Raw genomic sequence first — 21,826 nt, forward strand, 5'->3', positions numbered from 1 at the left:
CTGGAACGGAGCAAGGGAGGAGAGGTACAGTGCTACGTTCCTCCAAGACTCCCTGCGACCTCGTTGGGAGTGAACCCTCCGAGAGACAGCAGCTCCAACGTTCCCCTCGCCACCCAACCCAAGGCGCGCCTTGAGCACGTTTCCCGGCTGTGTCCAGAGCGCGGCGCTGCCCGTCCAGCCTTAGCCCGCCGCGGCGCTCGGCTTCCCAGCCGCTGCGGGAGCGCCCCGCTCGGTCTCCCGCAGGCCGGCGGGGGACACAGGCCCTGTAGGGGGCGCCGCGGGCCCGGTTGCGGCGGCTCCCCCCCGCCCACCCGGAGGCGGCTGCGGCGCGGCGAGCCCCGCGCGAGTACACAGCGAGGCGGGCAGCGGGGAGGGAGGCGCGAAGAGGGCGCGAGGGTGGCAGCAGGAGGGAGCCGCCGCCCCTGCCCGCCCGGGTCCGCGTGGAGCGCATGGGGCGCTTCCAGCCGGGATCGCTCGCGGGCCCCGCGCCCAGCTTGAGGCTGCCGTGAGTCGCCGTGCCGGGACGCCCCCCAGACCCCGAGCTGCCGGGAGGATGACCATGGCTGGGGGCAGGAAGGGACTGGTGGCCCCGCAAAACACGTTTCTGGAGAATATTGTCCGGCGGTCCAATGGTAAGAGGTGCATTCGGATTTGACACCCCGGCTTTTTATCCGTGCCTTTATTGCAGACGCCTCCCGCCGCTCGGCACCAGCAGACGCAGCAGAACCCCGGGGCTCTGCTGGGAGCCGCGGTTCGGGGCTGACTCCCGGGGGATGGGAAGGGTGGGTAGAGTGGGGTGGGGTCTAATGGGTCTCCATCCCAAGAGGAGAGCTCTCCTGGGGTCGCTTTTGGGGGCCTTTCGCGCGCCTTCTCAGTCTCCTCTCCCGGGAGTGTGACAGCTGACGAGCAAAGTCCCGGGAAAAGTGATGGGAAGCTGATCGCGGCAGAAACGGCAGCGCCTTCCCCATAGGTACTGTTCGCCCCTCCGTTAAGGCTCTCTGGGTTCTCTGGCCGCTGCCTGCGGCGTCGCCTCCCCCCGGAGAGAGCCCCAGGAGAGACCGGCACCTCCGAGTCCCGGTCCCGAGGGATAGGAGGATGCTGCTGCTTCTACCTCCCACCCAGGCAGCTGAAAAGTCCGAGGGGTAGGGACGTGGGAACCTAGGGACGTGCTGCAGGCTGCCGGATTCCACCTCCTCACCCACCCACACCCTTCGAAGTTAAGGCTCATGAAGGGCAGAGTTTCCTGAACTCGAGTGCAAAGTGGAGGGGCGCACGTATAAACCTGTCATCATTTCTCTCTTCCAAACCACAGCAGTGTTTTATAACTCTTGCTCCCCTGTACATTCTCAAACTCACCCAAACTGTAAATGTATCGATAAACCAGAGCTCCAGCCCCTCTCTTTCCCAGTGGCATTAAGATGACAGGAGGTGGTGGAAAGTCCGAGGAGCAGGGATAGAATGCAATAATTTCAAACGCCTTTAGTACTCACAGCAGAGCTTCCAGGGTAAAGCGCTTACAGGGCAGTTGGAAGAGCTCAGCAGTTGGAAGATGCAGTGCACAGCCTTTCATCAAACAGGCTAAAATGACAGAGGACAAGCCTAGAGACGTTCTATACAGGCTCCTGGTCCCCTCTCCCTCCAGAGACAAATGACATTCTGTTGGGAGGAGGTGAAGAGCCAACTCAGGAAATGGGTTTTTAAAATGTGTAAATATCACTGTTGCCGAGCCTGCAGGAAATTGTGTTAAAACTCTGCACTTCTATTAGGATTTAGTTTGGGATTCAGGGGAAGGGCATGAAAGTGACTTATGCTACTAGAAAATACTCTTTATAATTAAAAACAGATTTAAATTTATCTTCTAATAAATAACTTATCAACTGGGATAGCAAATCATCATGTATTATTCAGGCACTTTTTAGAAATGTGCCTCTTGAAGAATTTCTGGTCAATCACCTTTCCTTTCAAAAGTGAAAGTGAAAGTTCCTCCGTCCTGTCCGACTCTTTGCTACCCCGTGGTCTACACAGTCTATGGAATTCTCCGGGCCAGTATACTGGAGTGGGTAGCCTTTCCCTTCGCCAGGGGATCTTCCCAACCCAGGGATCGAACCCAGGTCTCCTGCATTGCAGGTGGATTCTTTACCAGCTGAGCGACAAGGGAAGCCCTTTTCCTTTCAAGGGCTTCCTCAAACTAAGGTGGCTTTCTAACAGAGTCCCAGCCATTACCTGAGGAGAGAAGGGAATGCTAATTACTATGTGAACAGCCACAATGAACTCTTCGGCTGTGAAAAAGCTGCAGATGATCATGGCTCTTTAAGTAAAATCGCTGTTTAAGAGTTAATTTGCTGTGATTGCTGTTGTTATTGGCCTGTTGTGGGTTATCAAGGGAGTCGTGCTATTTGAGGATCCCATTGACAGTGACGTCAACTTTCTCATAAGAATCAATGACAACTGCATTTTTTTGGTGAAGAGGTAGCGCCCTTTAAATATGAGGGAAAACTATATCTAATATATACCTTATCATGTTTTTGAGTGGAGAGAGTGGTAAGAGAATCTTAAAAGTGACAATCACAAGGTTCCTTAGGCTTATAGGAGGAAATGAAGAATCATGGAGCTAATAACCACAGTAAAATGACAAAAAAAAAAGATACGAATTCTGGAGTTGACACGATTACAAAAACTCCTGGAACTGAGAAGGCAGGACACTTTCTGATTTAGTTGATCTTCTTGGCGCTTCCTCCCCTCTGTAAGCAGACATGGAATGTTAATAGAATAAGTAGCAGGCAATGTTGTTAGCGCTGGCGCTTTAATTTCAGCTCCAATTCCAACAGCTTGACTTCAATTAACCAACCAACCAAAACAACATCAACAACGAAACCAAAACATCTTGGGAGGAAAGACGGATGAACATTTAAAATGATCTACTGTTTCAAGGTTGTGAGATTTCAGTTTTTAGTGACCCCTGTCTTCGTATTTCCTGAGCCCAAATAGGAAAAACAATCTGGACTCTTGGAAGTATCACAGTATCTACCAGCATCATGTTATTTTACTGTGATGGAAAAAATCTATTTAAAAATATTGATTGTCTCCTTCTAGAATCCACCAGCCTTTTGGGGAGGGGGGCATGAAATTGTTTAAATAGCATTTACCTTAAAATAGTACTTTTTGATAATTTTCTTAGGTATTTTCGCCCAGTGGTCCTATGCAGTATTATTGTTCCTCTTTTACAGATCAAAACACTGAGTCCCAGGAATGTTAAGTGACTAATTGGAAGTGGCAGGCAGACAGTGCCTGAGGCAGCTCTAGAAGGAATCATTCATCTTTCTTATAGCATCATTGTTTCTCCAGCCATTGTGACTTAGCTTGTAGAACTGTTTTCATCATCCTTTAAAAAAATCTCTCATTATGTGCTAATGGATAATAGAACTGGCTTTGTTCTGGGGCATTTGAATATCTGGTATCTGGAAAATAGAACTGAGACAGGCCTTAGATGCTTTGTTGTCTACCTCTCCTTCCCTAACGTGGTATAAAGAAACAAAAGCAAGTGGATTTTCTCAAAGATTTAAGGGCAGAACTGATGAACCCCTAAGCCCTTTGACCCCCGTGTCATGCTTCTTATACTCTACCTTGAAATGACCTTCCTTGTATTACCATTCTCTAGAGAAGCACAATTTCCCAGTGGAGATTAAATAAAATGTTACAACAACAAGAACAGCATCTATTTTGGCTAACAGCCATGCTGCCACATCCAAGCAGAATCATAGGGCAAAGGACAAGCTAATTCTGTTTCAAGGAAGGGCAGTGTTTTCACCTTTGTCAGTGGTTTAGTTGGAGTCACAGGTGGGGTAACACACACACACACACACACTCTCTCTCTCTCTCTCTCTCTGTGCCTTTTGTAAAGTATTAAGTCACTTTCCATGGAATATCACCTTTGATTCTCATAAGCCAGCAAAGGAGTGCAATGTCTCCATTTTAGAAATTCAGGGATTAAGGATCTTCAGGTTAAGTCATTTACCTACATTTAGTTAGTAAGAGGCAGCTCAGGGACTAGTCAACAGTTGTTACTGGTTTGTTCATTCAACTAAGATTTATTGAGCATATTTATTGATTGCTGGGGATATAGTAGAAAGCAGGAGATCCTCTTTGCCTTTAGTAAGTTACATTCTAGTGAGTCTGGGTCCCAGGACCCGGCTCTAATTCCACAGTGTTTCCTGGCTACAACTCTTATTTAAATCTGACATTTTATTTCTAAAAAAGTTTAAAAGATTCCTGGTCTTGGTGGGACTTAAATCTAGTTTAATTTTCTTTTATATATCCTGAAACCATTTGAAAGAAATTACCTGTTTTTTTTTTTTTTTGCTTAGCTGTAAGTAGTCAGAGGGCATAATTAGTGCCCCGGATTGGATTTGATTTTGACTATCATCATTTCAGATCCTTCTACTGACTTTGTGGCCACTTAGGCAAAGCCAGCCTGTTTCTCTTGATATTCATGCTTGAAAAGTGTTGTTCCAGAATATTTTTTGATGGTTGCTTAAATCTGTAGCACTTACTGTCAGAATCCTTGCTGAAGCAAATAGATCTGTCTTAGGGAGGCTGTCAGATCTCGGTGCCAGGAAACTACAAAAATATTACCCTAAATGGTCCCTTTCTAGGCAGAACATATGTTTTAGTGTTCGTAAACCTATATCAAACAATTGTAGGTGCCAGTTAAGAACCCATGCATGTTAGGAGGAGTGAAACATGACACATTTGGGTACAGATTTATGTACATGTATAATTTACAGATTGCTAAATCAGCTGTGTTTTTGTACGGCGTTAAGTTGGTTCAGGTTGTTGATGTAGGTACTTAGCAAACAGGATGAGAGCCATGGGTAATGTTGCGTCTCCTCAGAAAGTGTTGAGCCATGGGAATATTTATGAAACAGAAAACTGATTAAAGTCCCATATTGCTCTGAACACAGAGTAGGTGGTAATCTGAATTATTACCAGTTCAACAGAACTGTTGTTGTTTTTTTTTTTCCCTTGTAATATGTTCGAAGATAATCCTCAACCTTGGCTCAGTTCACTTTCTCTGAAAGACTCACAGGTTTAATCTATTGGCTGACAGTAGCTGGGAGATTCAGAAGACGGAGCCTCTGATTTAATGTAAGGCAACACGTTTTCCAAACTCCCTGACTTTTATGAAATCCATATATTTTAATAATCTATCATAAAAGAATAGAAGCCTTTGAGGAACATTGTGATAAATGGACTCTTTGGCTTCGTTCTTTCCAACACTAACTCTTCACTGATGATTGGACTCCATTTGGCAGTGGTTTCTTCGACATTACCTTGAAGCTCCCTGTTTCTTTCCTGCCTCTTTATTTTTGGTTAGATAGTTAATGGCTTGTAAATAAACGTTTAAAATATACTTTAGTTATTTGTTCAAAGAAGCTGCAGTGTGTGGGCTTCTCATTCCAGCGGCCTCTCTTGTGGAGCGCGGGCTCTATGCACGCGGGCTCAGTAGTTGTGGCTCACGGGCTTTAGTTGCTCTGTGGCATGTGGGATCTTCCTGGACAAGGGATTGAACCTGGGTCCCCTGCATTGGCAGGCAAATTCTCATCCACTGTGCCACCAGGGAAGTTCCCCTCTTCCTTGTTTTTTTAAAACTTTTTTTTGGTTTGTTTTAAAATAATAAAAATGCACATGAAATCACCGTGTGTAGATTAATACATTTCTATAATGTTCTTTCACCACCTTAGTGAGATCTTTCCAGCACTCCAGGACTCCTGGGACCTTCCTGTTCCCATGTTCATTACTTCCCAAAGGGAGATATCTCCTGAGTTCACGGTGACCATAATTTCTTCATATTCTGCCCCATAATTTCACTTGTTTTGCGTTCCCGAACACTAGTTCACTTTGTCTGTTTTGAGCTTTATATGCATGGGACGTGCAGCGTGGATCCTTCATCAGCTGATGACTCCTCCGTGCTGCTGTTGCATGTGCTTTCATTGTTCATTTTTCACTGCTATATAGCACTTTATGGAATGACCACACTATGCATTGTATTTATCCATTCTACTTTGATGGATACCCCCCTTATAGGGAGGGCAAGGAGAGGTGGGAGAAAGAGACAGCCCACTCTTGACTGGTAGGTGGCAGCTTTAATAAGTGAGGGAACTCATTGGGTTTGTCTTGGGCACTGCAGTGTGAGTAGATCTCCACACCCACCTGCCAAAACTTAAACGTTAAAAAGAGGCCTTTACTGGATTCAGTCACATATTCACTCAGATCAGGGGTCCCGAACCTTTGGGATCTGATGCCTGATGATCTGAGGTGGAGCTGATGTAGTAATTGAAATAAAGTGCACAATAAATGTAATACGCTTAAATCATCCTGAAACCATCCCCCTCCACCTGTAGAAAAATTGTCTTCTACGAAATCAGTCCCTGGTGCCGAAAAGGTTGGGGACTGCTGGTCTAGATGGTCTCAACAACACCCTCCTCTCTCCTTGGGATGGCTCCTACTGTGGGAGCAGTGGGCAGAATGTACATCCCAAGGACAGGGGAGGGGTGAGGCGCCTCTGATTGTTTGGGTCCAGCTCAATGGTCAGCTAGCGGTCACATCCTCTCACTGACCTCCTCCAACCACGTGTGAGTTGTTTGCAGACTTTTGCTGTTAATGCTGCTACAAATATTTTTCATGTCTTTTGGGCGTATATTGAGCGTGTACATAGGATGCCTCTGTTTAACTGTGGCAGATGCTGCTAAACAGTTTTCCAAAGGGCTTGTATCATTTTTCACTCCCTCCAGCAGTGTATGAGAGTTTTCAGCACTCCACAGCACACCCTTGTCGACACATGCTATTTTATCCTTTAATAATGGCACTGCCCAATCTAGTAACCAATAAAGCAGGGTCACTCAGGGTCATGTTAATGGTGAGCACGTGATCAAAATGAAATGAAAACAAAACTTGCCCTTGTCCTTTGGGAGGTTTCACTATCTTCTTGTTGTTCAGTTGTTCAGTCGTGTCTGACTCTTTGTGACCCCATGGACTGCAGCACGCCAGGCCTCCCTGTCCCTCACCCTCTCTTGAAGCTTACTTAAACTCATGTCCATTGAGTCAGTGATGCCATCCAACCATCTCATCCTCTGTTGTCCCCTTCTCCTCCAGCCATCAGTCTTTCCCAGCATCAGAGTCTTTTCCAATGAGTTAGTTCTTCGCATCAGGTGGCCAAGTATTGGAGTTTCAGCTTCAGCATCAGTCCTTCCAATGAATATTCAGGGTTGATTTTCTTTAGGCTTGACTGGTTTGATCTCCTTGCAGTCCAACGGACTCTCAAGAGTCTTCTCTAATACCACAGTTCAAAAGTGTCAGTCCTTCAGTACTCAGCCTTCTTTTCATTGTCCAGCTCTCGCTATCTACTCTGTGTTTAAATATTCCTGTAGTGTGAACTCCCGCACCATGATGGTAAATTATAGGAAAGACTCGCACAGTGAGAATTGTGTGCAAAGGACACATGCAAGTGTGTGTGTGAGAGACTCATTTTCTCAAATGGAAAAACTCCGGGGACATATGTAAGAATTCAGGCTGAAAGTGAGAAGGGACTAGGAGGTGAATGACATGTTTATTTTAGGGAAAGAAAGAAAGTGACTGAAGTGGGGGCAGTGCTATCATGGAGGAATCAAAACTCAAAGACAGACTGAAAAGCTAAGACTAGCCTCCAGCTCAGCTTCATAGACGTGGTGGGCCCCCTCTGTGCGTGATGCTGTGCTTGAGCCTGGGACTCCCAAAATGTGCGTGATGTTTGTGACGCTGCGGCTCATTGCAGAGGGATGAAGACCAACATGCGTTGCAAACCTCAGCAAAGATTTAAGAGATGCTATGCCGACTCAGTACTTACCACACATTTTTTCCATTATAAACGTCTCACCCAAACTTATTCTTAGATTTTATAGCTCATTCTTTTTTTGTGAGATTGGATATGGGATGCCCAGGTCCCTTAAGTCAATTTAAAGGGGACAACTGCAGGATGTATGAAGCTTTGTTTTGATGTGGTGGAAGTTTTCTTAATAGCCTCTCCCTCCTCTGGGATGTCCCATTGCACTGTCCTCTTTGGCATGTGGTCTCGGGTTGCTCACCCGCTGCTGTGCGATTCCAGCCTGTCTTAGATGTTGGGCTTTGTCTGATGCCCCGGCTGCTCTCTGTGCAAGTACAGTCTTGCTGAACAGATTGCAGTCTGGCCAACTTTGGCGTCTCCCTCAGTTCTCATGGTCTCTATTCTAACAGTCCTGTGTGGCTGCTGAGGAAAAAAACTACTTACAGCTCTTTTGATTAGGTACTAGAGAATTATGCCACTAATCAGAATCTGTTTGCTTACTCATCCTAAGATTGTTCATTCTATCAATTAAAATGACAGCTCTTTCTATTAGTCTTATGTTGCATAAAACTGATGTTCTGAAATTGAGTTAATCTTGTAATTATTAATGTTAATTATTAAATGAGAGTGCCTCAAGGCTCCCATTCCTCATAGCTTTTTAAAGGGTCTTGGTGACATCAGTTCAGTTCATTTCCTCAGTCGTGTCCTACTGTTTGTGACCCCATGGTCAGCACACCAGGCTTCCCTGTTCTTCACCAACTCCTGGAACTTGCTCAAACTCATGTCTATTTGAGTAGATGATCAAACCATCCCATCCTCTGTCATCCCCTTCTCCTGCCTTCAGTCTTTCCCGGTATTAGGGTCTTTTCCAATGAGTCAATTCTTTGAATCAGGTGGCCAAAGTATTGGAGTTTCAGCATCAGTCCTTCCAATGAATAGTCAGGACTGATTTCCTTTAGGATTGACTGGTGTGATCTCCTTGCAGTCCAAGGGACTCTCAAGAGTCTTCTCCAGCACCACAGTTCAGGAACTTTTATAAAGAAGAGAAATGGCCTCTAGTTACTTCCTTCTTTCCTTACAGCAGTGATGTAGGAACCCGCCACCAGCGTTCTCAGAGTGCTGGAATTAGCATCTGAAAGATGATACTATTTGGACAAATTTTACCAATATTTATCTACCACTTAACTTCAGATTCTATTAAGAATGAATTTGGAAAGCGTATTTAGACTAGAGCTTTATAACTGGCGAAGAAAATATATTTACTTCATCTACATGGATTTTTATGTTTTGATTTTCTTTATTTTTGTTTACTCTCAGCATTATTGGGACCGAATTGATTAGCATTCTATGCTGCAATCTTTAAGGTTGTGCTTTGACCACCTACAAGGGCCAGTGTACTGCTTTATCTTCTGTTGTGCTCAGTCGTGTTTGACTCTTTGCAACCCCAAGGACTGTAGCCACCAGGCTCCTCTGTCCATGGGATTTTCCAGGCAAGCATACTGGAGTGGGTTGCCATTTCCTACTCCAGGGGATCTTCCCAACCCAGGGATCACACCTGTGTTTGTCGCATCTCCTGCATTGGCAAGCAGATTCTTTATTGCTGGGCCAGTCTTTTTTCTTCTGTAACCTGCTCTGCATCCTGGGAGGGTGACCTATGTGGATTATGTCTGTAGGCTCCCTTGCTTCCTGACTGCTGGCTGGCTTCATACCACCGTGAGATGGGGAAGGAGGAGGGGGAGATTGTAGTATTTATTCTCTAGTTTCCTCCCTGCAAGGTCATCATTGTAGCCTATCTGTTTTACTTTGACTAAAGGTTACATCTGCAGCTCACTCTCTTTGCTACTACTGCTAAGTCGCTTCAGTCGTGTCCGACTCTGTGCGACCCTATAGATGGCAGCCCAACAGGCTCCCCCGTCCCTGGGATTCTCCAGGCAAGAACACTGGAGTGGGTTGCCATTTCCTTCTCCAATGCAGGAAAGTGAAAAGTGAAAGTGAAGTCATTCAGTCGTGTCCAACTCTTAGCGACCCCATGGACTGCAGCCTACCAGGCTCCTCCATCCATGGGAGTTTCTAGGCAAGAGTACTGGAGTGGGGTGCCATTGCCTTCTCCATCACTCTCTTTGGGTTTGGCTAAACCTTGCAGTTTGCAAAGGTTACTAATGCTGGGGGTCCTGCACTGTCCCTGAGTTTTTCCCCCATGGTATGCTGGGGCAGGTGTAGCTGGCTGGTATCAATACTATCTCTCAAGATGTGGTTATGCTCATCTTTTCTGTATTCCTAGTTCAGGGAACTTGGTAGCTTGAACTCTGCCATGTGGGAATATTTACCCCTCAGAAATTGTCAAATGATATAAATCAGAGCTTTTTCTTCTCAAGAGAGTTGGTTTACCACCTGACCCATGCTTTTCTTAATAGTTCCTTGATTAAATCCTCTTCTAATTACACGCTTAAATGTGTCATTATTTACCTGCCAGGACTCTGACCATAGAACCTGTTACCCATTCCCTGGACAAGTACCTTCTCAGTAGCCTGTTGTCCAGACCAGTATCAGTCGTGGGCATGACCTTGGTGAGAAGGTATGAATTCAGGTTCTTCTCTTCAACAGAACGAAAAATACCTGTGTTCTGCCTGGTGAAGGTAGCATGCACCTGTCCTTGCTTTGCAGCTCAACAACTTGGTCACTTACAGGCTTAATGAGATATTTTCATGTTCTTTCTCCATCTTTTTCCACTTTTCAAATTCTCAGAATTCAAAAAACATTAGAAGCAAGCAAATACTTGTTAAAAGCATCAATTATAATCACTGGTTATAACCATGACTTGGGCAAATTAAAAAACCTTTCTCATATGTGTGTCTGGCAGTGCGCCAAAGATTGCACAAGTATCATCTCTGATCTCACTAGGACTGTTCTGTGAGCACTCTCACTATTCCGTTTTACTACTGCAGAAACTGAGGTTTAAAAAAGAGATTAAGTAAAATTGCCTTCATTTAATTTCTAGTGGTAAAACCTCTAGGAACTTGATAGGAATGCAAATTCTTGGGGCAAATCTTATTTCTGATGGCTCAGTGGTGAAGAATCTGCCTGCCAATGCAAGACACTTGGGTTTGATTCCTGGGTTGGGAAGATCCCCTGGAGAAGGAAATGGCAACCCACTCCAGTGTTCTTGTCGGGAGAATCCCATGGACAGGGGAGCCTAGTGGGCTGCGCTTCATGCAGTCACAAAGGAGTTGGACATGACTTGGCAATTATAACAACAACCTTATATGTAGTGAATCAAAAACTCAGGGGATGGGGCCTTGTTATCTGTGTTTTACTGAGTTCTCCAGGCACTTCTGATGGATGTTGCAGTTGGCAGACTACTGCTTCTGAGCCAGCCCCATGTGTTTCTTTACTTGAGAGGTAGAGGCATGGCTGCCAGGGTGTTTGGATGGAGGGTATGTGTCAGAGGGTGAGTGGACTTTTTCTCTATTGACTTTCTATTGGTTTCCCAGTTTTTGCTCAAATCCCATTCCTGCCTTAGATAGTAGCTAACAGTTCTCATTAGCCCCTTCCTTGTCCAAATCCCTTTGGAATCTTAAAATCATGGCTTTCTCTGCTGCATTTCATCCTCCACTTGTCCTTCATCTTCCAGAAACTTAGCTCTTGCCTACTGGTGACCCTTCCCGTTGATGTTGTGGGAATATCCCTTTGAATTTTCCAGCCATCATTCAAGGATGAGGAAGTAAATACATGTTCTTGATCTGCCACTTTGAAATGATAGCTGATAGTTTTTAAAGATGGAGGAGGTTCTAATTTTTAGTCATTCTTCTGTCAGCTAAAATCCCCTTTGATACTTTTCCCACCTGGCTAGGTCATTCAGGGGTTGTGCTTCTGCCTGACTTCATTCACTGTGCCGCTTTTCTCTGTTACTCTTGTCAAATGATGAAGCTAAAGCAAGTTAGTAATGATGTTGATGTCCTTTAAGGGAAAACAATCCATGGACTGTGGGAGTGCAGGGCTCACCTGTGGTGGAAGAATATGCTTTCCAAGGGATTTGGGGCAGGAGCGAGGTTTTTCTTTTTTTATTGATTTTATTTATTGGCTGTACTGGGTCCTCACCTGGAGAAGGGAATGGCAACCCACTCTGGTCTTCTTGCCTGAAAAATCCCATGGATAGAGGAGCCTGGTGGGCTACAGTCCATGGATTCGCAGAGTCAGACGTGACTGAGCGACTGACACACGGGGTCTTCATTGCCGTGCAGGCTTTTCTCGAGTTGTGGGGAGCAGGGGCTACTCTGTACTTGCAGTGTGCAGGCTTCTCATTGCGGTGGCTTCTCTTGTTGCTGAGCCCTCCAGGGCACACGTGGGCTTCAGCAGTTGCAATTCTCGTGCTCTAGAGCACAGGCTCAATAGTTGTGGTGAATGGGTTTAGCTGCTTTGCATGTGGGATCTTCCCAGACCAGGGATGGAACCCATGTCCCCTGCACTGGCAGGTGGATTCTTTACCACTGAGCCACCAGGGAAGCCCAGGAGTGAATTTTATAGAGCATTAGGAGAGGCATCTCAGACCCAGAGCATGTTTGGCTGGCGGGTTGGAGATTTCCTTTTAAGGCTGGCTGGTCCTATTTTCTAGGGTCAGGTGAGCCAGCTCTGGCCGAGTTGGAGAACTGTGGCCAGTGTCACAGTGAGCTGTTTCCATCACTGGAGGCTGACTTAGGTTGAGATCTGTGACATGGGCCGCTGGGGTGGCCCCTGTTCCCTGGGTCCCGATACAGGAATTAACTTTGTCATTCTCTCTCCTAGCTTCTCAATGCCTGCCTCTCACTTGTCTCCAGCAGTGCCTTCTCTTGGAATGTTCTGGTTTTCTTCTCTGTATCTCTCTCTGGCCCTTAATCTATCTTTCCTGTACCAACTCTGAGGGCTTTGAGCTCTCTCCTCACTGTCTCTCTAGATGTGTCTGTGGGTCTCTAGCTTGGGGCTGCTTGCTCTTCAGTTCCGGCTCATTCTGTGTTGGCTCCCCTTGCCCCTCACCCCTGCTCCATGCCCCTCTGTTCGCACCCTGTCTTCTCTCCTTTCCCCATCTCTCTCCCTGATCGTCTCTGTGAGTTGCTGCCTGCCACTGATCGTCTCTGTTGTCCGACTCTGTTGCCGCCACCTGTCTTGATCAGTCTCTGTCATCTCTCTCCATCTCTCCCTGTTGCTGTCCGTCTTTGTCTGTAGTCTCTGCCTCAATTTATCCGTCTCTACCCAGTCTGTCTGTGTGTGCAGTTCTCCCCTCGTGTTGCCTCACTGACTGCCTTCCGTGTACCTGGCTGAGGTTCCCATTTCTCTCCCAGGACGGCCTTTCTCTGCCCACTCGCCAGCATACGTGTGGTCAGCTCTGCCGACCTCTCAACTTCAGTGTCTTGGTTTTTGTTCTGGAGGGAGAATCTGTTGGTCCAGCCCTGCCTGTGGGTTGTTCAGCCGGTTGTTCTCTGCTAGCATAGTCTGCTGTGTCTGGGTCTTGGATAGAGGAGCAGGATGTAGAGTTATGTGATATTACAGATACAGATTAAGCAGGGAAGTTGAGCAGAGCTTTCCAGTGTACAGAAGTGTCCCCTGTACTCCTATCATGCCTAGGACAAAGTGGATACTCAGAGGGAGAGGGTGGGAAGATTTGGGATAATGGCATTGAAACATGTATAATATCATGTATGAAACAAGTCGCCAGTCCAGGTTCAATGCATGATACTGGATGCTTGGGGCTGGTGCACTGGGACGACCCAGAGGGATGGTATGGGGAGGGAGGAGGGAGGAGGGTTCAGGATGGGGAACACGTGTATGCCTGTGGCGGATTCATTTCGATATTTGGCAAAACTAACACAATATTGTAAAGTTTAAAAATAAAATAAAATAAAAAAAAATGCAAAAAAAAAAAATAAAGTTAGCTGCTCTGAGATTTCTTCCATTCACCCTGATGCTATACTCGGTCCACACTGAGCCATTTGCCATGAAAGTAGTAAAATAACACAGGAGGCAAATGTAAAACTAACTCAAAAAATCTTTTTCTAAAATTAAAAAAAAATCTTTTTCTGTGCCATTCAATATTTTTATATTGCTTACTTTGAGACAGTTTTTTTTTTTTTAGTTCTGGAAATCAAATTTTTGTGTTACTCAGTGATGGTCTAGTTGTTTTGTTTAAAGTGCATATATTATGTTCAGATGTGCATTAAGAAATTATTATGACTATAAAAATGAGAATAAAGCACCTGACTGATTAATTTATTGCACCATTTTTTAAGCAATTGATCACCCAGATAAATATTTCTTAGCAGTTATTCAACATATCATTGACCTCTTATTTATTAAGTAAAAAATATCATTGAGTAATGAAAAAGTCTGTGTTTCTGAAACTATTTCATGTATATCCTCATTCACTTCCATCCTGCTTGTGAAAGGGATTCATGTATTTTTTATTGTTTTAAAACCCTTTAATTTGATGCTGAGTGAAGATGGAAGTCAGACTTTGGAAACCATGTGCTTAGGCGTAACCATCCAGTATGAAGTGTCTGAGTTTGCTTTTGAAATTGATCTCTCTTTCCCCATTGTAATTTACTGACTTAATCAAAATGTATTACTGTAGGATATTAAAACCAGAGACAAAACAAACAACTATTGAATCTCTTAGGAGTTTGGTTCGTGTAGTGCAAAGATTGGGCCCTTGACAATTTAGAAGAGTCATTTTCATGGAATTTTATTGCTGAGAAACTGCAATACAGCCACAGAATGACTTTTGCTGATATTAAGGCTTTAACTGTACATACTGACTTTGCTTCTTCGAATCCCTTCCTCTCCTTTCTCCTGCTGCTGCTGCTAAGTCGTTTCAGTCATGTCTGACTCTGTGCGACCCTGTAGACGGCAGCTCACCAGGCTCCCCTGTCCCTAGGATTCTCCAGGCAAGAACACTGGAGTGGGTTGCCATTTCCTCCTCCAATGCATGAAAGTGAAAAGTGAAAGTGAAGTCGCTTAGTCGTGCCCGACTCTTAGCGACCCCATGGACTGCAGCCCACCAGGCTCCTCCATCCATGGGATTTGCCAGGCAAGAGTACTCCTTTCTCGTAAATATTACCAAATCTTTTGATCTGTCTGTTTTATTTTAAAATTTTATCAATTTATTTATTTAGCAATCATATCCCATGCGTGTGTGACTGAGGCCCTGTGCACTGAAATATTAGTGTTTCTTAATGGGAGGCAGGGCCTTTCTACTCACAATCCCATGCTGTTTTCACTGCATGAGTTTTATATGAAAGAGTGAAAGCACTCATTGGAAAGCACTTTGGAGTTATTGGGGCCTATCAGCGTCCTCTGCCCTCTCATGCTCGGTTCAGAAGGAGTGCGCCTGTAAGTGAAGACGAGGCAGTCTAAGCCACTAACTTGCTGTTGTTGTTCCGCTGCTAAATCGTGTCCAGCTCTTTGTAACTAACTATCGTGGGCCAAAGTCCCCCCATTAATGTCACTTCAGGTGCAATGGAAAGACCCATCCCTGTCTGCCTCCCCTACCCACCACAGGGTAACAGTTTCCAAAAGTTACAGATTCTGAGCATCAGGTTAAGAATTATTCTATCTCTATTGTCCTGTCTTAAATTCAAACATACTGAGAGAGACAGTACTTTAAATAACTAACAGAAAACTCTGAATTTGTTTATAAGACAACTCTTTTTCCACAATAGGAGAAATAAATTGACTTAAGTAACAGAAAGCTCAGAAAAGAGAGAAAAGTACAGAAAGAGGGGATGAAGTATCCCGAACTTAATCTGCTTCACAATGTTGCTTAAGCCAGGCCTTAACTATATTATGAACATTGTTGTTGACATATCATAATATACAAGCAGCAAAATCATCTACTAGCTGTAGGTAAAAGATGACTAGTGCCCAAAGAGAGTATAAAGATCAGTTGTCATTTCTAATTGAGTCGAGAACTTTTTTGGGCTACTGATATTTCATAGACAATCTAGGGAAAATTGCAATTCATGTGAGTTAATAAGGTGGTGAAAACAATGAAATGGGTAACATCAGGCTATGTCTGGTACTGGTCTAAGTGCATTCATTCATTCATTCATTCATCAAACAATCATTCTGTACTATCTCCTATGTGTTAAGGTGATGTTCTAGATGTTGGAGATTCAGTGGGAAAGGAAGAACAGGCTCTTGCTCTCATGAAGCTTGCATTCTACTGGGGAGGCAGATAATGAGCAAACATCTAGGCGCCTAACATGTCAATGATGTCAAGTGCTTGGAGAAAGTAAGAGAAAAGGAAATGGGTATTGTCAGGTGAAGTTGGTTTTCTTTTAAATTAATCGATTGATTGGATATCTGTAGGAAAGGAACTACGATGGGCAAATATCCTGCATGCATGCTCAGTGGTGTCCAACTCTGCAGCCCCATGAACGGTAGCCCGCCAGGCTCTGCTGTCCATGGGATTCTCCAGGCAAGAATACTACAAGTGGGTTACCATTTCCCACTCTAGGAGATCTTCCTGACCCAGGGATCCAACCCACATGTCCTGTGCATTGGCAAGCAGATTCTTTACCACTGAGCCACTTGGGAAGCTCCCAGATAGCCTGAGTCCTACATTTGATTAGGTGTTTTTTGTTTTTATAAAAATTAATTTCTGGTATAGATTTTATTTAGGTTCAGGCAAATAAAATCATTGTTTCCCAGTCTTTGTCTAGTGCTTCATGCCTTTTGTCCTCATCATGTATCTCAGTCTTCTATTGTTCTAAAAGGAAGAAAAATGTATTAATATTTTTACTCAAACCTGCTTTCTCTAAGAGTGCTGATACCCTTAGTAATCTACAATGTTAAGAGTGTCCTGAAGATGTGTTCTCTTCTAAGAAAAATATTCTGAGTTATTAGAAGCATATGGTGAAATATTTACTGTAGCTCTCTAAATAATCAGTGTTGGCGGAGAACAATAAATTTGTATGAGTGGCTCGCTGAATGCAGCTTTTATCTGTGTAATTGCCCAAACTGAGTCACTTTTCTAAGTCATTGCTTTAGTTGGTTTCTCCTTTGTTATTTGTGGTAATTATGATGAAAAGCAATTTTCTAATAATTTCCTTTTCGAGTGTCTCTGTGTTATGCTTTATGGGCAAATGGTAGGTTCGGGATGCTTTTGACACACCTGACGACTGCAGCGTGGCTTGGCTCATCACCCATCCCCTGAAGAAGCCTTGATGCTTGGGGGAGGAGAGCTTTCCAATGTTGAGAGGATGTTTTATTCCACCAACTGGAGGAAAACTGTGTGTGGGCTGAGAAAGGTTGAATTTAGGAAGCCTTACATTTAATTGCATGCAGTCTTCCAGCTAAAGACCCTCAGGGAGTAAAAAGGCATCTGAGGGAGGCTGTAGAACCGGGTTGATTTGCATCAAAGACCTGGAGACACTGGGAAATTTCAGATGAGAGGCAATGAATAAATCATGGCAAGGGCAGCCAGGCTGAACCTCCACGTTTTACTGAACAGTGTGGGAGGGACTCAGTTCAGAAAATAGGAATTTGGAGGCAGGCTTGGGGCTTCAGCTGGGCCACTGGCTGGCTGATGGGGAGTTACACATTCTACCTGAAAAACCTCTATGTGTGTGTGTGTACACACAGACACACAAGATACATATGTATATGTCAAAAGCATATGTCTTATCTGGATTTTATTGACTCCACAGGCACATTTAGGCATTTTCTGTATATATAAATGGAAACACCGATATGTGATTTATTGCTACTGTAAAATCCCCTGACAGGATGTTTTTACATTAATACTGCACATCATGCATGTATGCTAAATTGCTCAGTCATGTCCAACTCTTTGTGACCCCGTGGACTATAGCCCACTAGGTTCCTCTGTCCATGGGATTCCTTAGCAAGAATACTGGAGTGGGTTGCCATGCCCGCCTCCAGGGGATCTTCCTGACCTAGAGATCAAACCCGCGTCTTTTACACCTCCTGCCCTGACACGCAGTTTCTTTACCGCTAGCGTCACCTGGGAAGCCCACTGCACGTCATATCCTATCTTCACATCCAGACAATTCCACTCACAAAAGCTGGTACAACACGGTTCACCTAAATGTGAGTGTCACTTCCCACTGAGTCAGGTTTGGGAGGGGTTGCTACTATTTTTAAAATGACCCAGGCTCTACAGAGTCCATCATTTGGAGAAGTGATATTTCAAGGTGATGGCTGGTTGATTACTCCACGTGGGTGTGAGACCTGCAGGTGGCCGAGGTGTCACCTGACTCATTCTTTGTTATGAATCCAGTCATGTAGAGCAGCGGCCCCCAACCTTTTAGGCACCAGGGGCTGGTTTCACAGAAGACAGTCTTTAATGGACCAGGGAAGGGGGGATGGTTTTGGAATGATTCAAGCGCATCACATTTATTGTGCACTTTATTTCTGTTATTATATCAGCTCTACCGCAGATCATCAGCTAGTAGATCCCAGAGGCTGGGGACCCCTGACTTAGAGCATCAGACTTGATTGCTGCCAGAAGCATGGCAGTCTTGTAGCTTGCCCGCACAGAGACTCACAGAGCTGAAGTGACTGACCCGCACAGCTCATCAGGGACAACACTTCCATTTGAGCCCAACTTGTTGTCTCCAGTGTTAGTCTTGCAGATGGTGCTCTGGGCACCTAGGGATTGCTGGGGAGGGTGAATTAATAAGGGCACTTACCCCTCATCTTCCCACTGGCTTTCTTTGTTGATTGGGTTTGTTGATTGGGTTGATTGGGCTCCTTGGTGCTTCTACATGTCATTTCAGGGCTTCTTTCTCACTAGGGGACCTCTGCTTGTAGGGTCTCCATATGACCTCTCCACTAGTGTAGCTGGACTTCTCCCATAGCAGCTCAGAGCTCCCAAGAGCATGGAAGCAGAAACTGCTGGACCTTAATGCTTATGGAAGTGGAGTGACATCCATTCTATTGCAGTGTGTTGGTTAGAGCATGTCACAGACTCGCCTAGATTCAAGGGGACAAAACAGAAGCATGAACTCAAGGGCCCTGATAACTCTGAATCTGATTTTGGTCCCTGTACTCTTGCAACTCTCCCTTGCCCTCACCCCTCGTGTCATATATATGAATCATACAGAGTGTACCCTTAAAGGCTGGATTCTTTCTCTTAGCATGCTTTTGAGATTCATTCATGTTGTTGCATTCGATGACAACACACACACACACACACACACATACACACACACACACACACACAAACATACCTCCACATACACGAAAAGCATGAGTGCAAGGAGCCATGGTTTATCAGGGGCCACCAGTAGAATCTCAGCTGTTTATAGTGATGCTTTGACTGTACCAGCTACCATAGAATTGAGAGTCTGACACAGGTAAAGGACTGGTCTTTCTAAAAATCATTTTTTTTTAAGAAGAGAGAAAGTGAAAAGGTCTGGCAAGGCACTGTTGGTGTTCTGGAAGGGACTGTGTTGTCTCTTGCTTTGTAGGGAGTTTGTAAAGACTCTTAGCAGTGTGATTCAGTAGTGCCAGGAGGCAGGAAAGCAAATGACCTCTCAGTGCCCTTTGGGATATTAGGGGTTTGATCCCTTTCGTATGTTGTATGTGGCTTAGTCGCTCAGTTGTATCTGACTCTTTGCGACCCCATGGACTGTAGCCCATCAGCTCCTCTGCCCATGGGATTCTCCAGGCAAGAATACTGGAGTGGGTTGCCATGCCTCCTCCAGGGGATCTTCCTTACCCAGGGATTTAACCCAGGTCTTCCGCATTGCAGGCAGATTCTTTACTGTCTGAGCCACCAAAGACCATTTTATCCTCATTGGAGACTGGCTGAAGGAGCCAGATGAAGGTCAAAATACAATATCAGCTTTTTTACTGTTAAACTAGATTGGAGAACATGGCTGTGCCATCTGTCTCCCTCCTCAAGCCTAGGCTTTGGCTTCTAGGCTGTGAGTTACTGACCTCCTCCTAGGTCACAAATCTGGAGCTGATAGAGCGGGGGGCTGGCAGGACCCATCACAGGTGGGATGTGTGTCTTATGAGGAGACAAGTAGCTCTAACTCAAGCTCTGTCTTCTCCCTACATACTGGGCTCAGGCTAGTTTGAGGGGCCAAGACACACAGTGGATGCCTCTTGCTCTTGAGATGCCTACTGATAGCTTGATGAATCTACTTAGGGAGATATAAGTGAGGGAGATGGAGAAAGGAGGCAAAAGTATTCATTACAACATTTCTTTCTGGGGGTGAGTGGACACCTCAGTGAAAGCCTAGGTGTAAAAGGAGAAGTGTTGCCTTTATAAAAGCCTTTTATTAAAATAGAGCTTTATAGAGTCACTGTATTCTGCCAGACCTAGAGTCCCAGAGTACCTCCAAGGACTCTGAGGGAGTCTCAGAATTTGTAAGCTCTGGTTCTGCTGATTCTGTTAAAGATTGTTGCAGAATGGTATACAGTGAAGAACATTGGCTTTGGTGCTTGTGACTGTAAATTTTATGTGTCAACTGGGTGATGGGATGCCCAAATATATGGTTAAACATTATTGTGGATGTTTCTTTGAAGGTGTTTTTAGGTGAGTTTAGCATTTAAGTCAGTAGACCGAGTAAAGCAGGTTGTTCTCCCTAATGTGGGTGGGCCTTATCCAATCAGTTAAAGGTTTGAATAGAGCAAAAGACTGACCCACCCCTGAATAAGAGGGAATGCCTTACTGATTTTGAGCTGGGAGATTGTTTTTTTTCCCCTTGCCTTTGGGTTTGAATAGAAACATTGGCTCTTCTGTGGTCTTGCTCCTGGCAGCCTTCAGATTGGAACTTACACCATCAATTCTCTTATTTCTCAGGCCTTTAGACTTGAAATGGAACTATACCATTGGCTCTCATGGGTCTCTAGCTTGCCAGCTATAGACCTTGGAACTTGTCAGCATCCATAATCACATGGGCCAGTTCCTATAATAAATCTCTGTCTTTCTGTCTCTCTCTCTCTCCTATTGCTATCTCCTATTGCTCCTGTTTCTCTGGGTAGCCTTGACTACTAGAGTATTAGATATGAGACAGCACCTACTCTATTAGACGTGTGACACAGGAAGAGTTCCTTTGATTTGCTAAGTTCTCTTTGTTGATGTTATTGTTTAGTCTCTAAGTTGTGTCTGACTCTTTTGCAACCCCAAGGGCTGTAGCCTGCCAGGCTCCTCTGTCCATGGGATTTCCCAGGCACAAATACTGGAGTGGATTGCCATTTCCTTCTCCAGGGGATCTTCCTGACCCAGGCATCAAACCTGCATATCCTGCATTGGCAGGCAAATTTTTTTTCTGCTGAGCCACCAGGGAAGCCCCTAAGCTCTTTCATAAGATCTATAAAAATTGGTTAATACTTGTGCCCTGCGCACCTCATGGGTGAGTATTAATACATGTGGTCTTGATGGTGATGATGCTGTCTTCATAGATATAGAATGTCAGATATCCTAACATTTCTCAGTTTAAAATCTCCAAATCTCTTAGATCCAGATCTGGTCAGTTCTGTGTGTGTGTATGTGTGTGTGTGTGTGTGTGTGTGTGTGTGTGTGAGAGAGAGAGAGAGAGAGAGAGAGAGAGAGAGAGAGAGAGATTGTCCATGTCATGCGGCTTGTGGGATCTTAGTTCCCCCACCAGGGCCTGAACCTGGACCCTCGACAGTGAGAGCCTAGCATCCTAACTGGTGGACCGCCAAGGGAATTTCTCAGGTCTGGTCAATTCTGATGCAGTCTCAGGAGATTATATATTTTTAATATTTTCTCCATGTAGTGGCTTACTTTCCCAATTAAGTTTTGCTTGGCTTCAAAATAAATTTTCATTTATTGAGCTTGGAAAATGGTAAGTAATCCCAGAGTCATTTATGGTTGGATGTGGATTGCACATCTCTGCATTTGGCTAGAAGACCTGTATCACTTCCTTAGAGCCCACTTATTTGGCATCTTAACCAGTGGGAATACAGCCAGCCTCCTAGAGGGATTAAGGAACCTTGGCT

At 44.9% G+C, this 21,826-nt stretch overlaps 1 protein-coding gene across 2 annotated transcripts in view; it reads left to right on the forward strand.

Annotated features, from left to right (window-relative positions):
• Positions 1-363: 363 nt before the first annotated feature.
• Positions 364-21,826, forward strand: part of KCNH1 (potassium voltage-gated channel subfamily H member 1) — a 434,009-nt gene continuing 412,546 nt past the window's right edge. For both annotated transcript variants that reach the window (XM_027565678.1, XM_027565679.1), the window contains exon 1: positions 364-632. In XM_027565678.1, the coding sequence (XP_027421479.1) occupies positions 554-632 (79 nt within the window). In that variant the 5' untranslated portion in view covers positions 364-553. The remainder of the gene's footprint in view (positions 633-21,826) is intronic.

Source organism: Bos indicus x Bos taurus, chromosome 16, assembly GCF_003369695.1.
Source record: "Bos indicus x Bos taurus breed Angus x Brahman F1 hybrid chromosome 16, Bos_hybrid_MaternalHap_v2.0, whole genome shotgun sequence".
Lineage (NCBI taxonomy): Eukaryota > Metazoa > Chordata > Mammalia > Artiodactyla > Bovidae > Bos > Bos indicus x Bos taurus.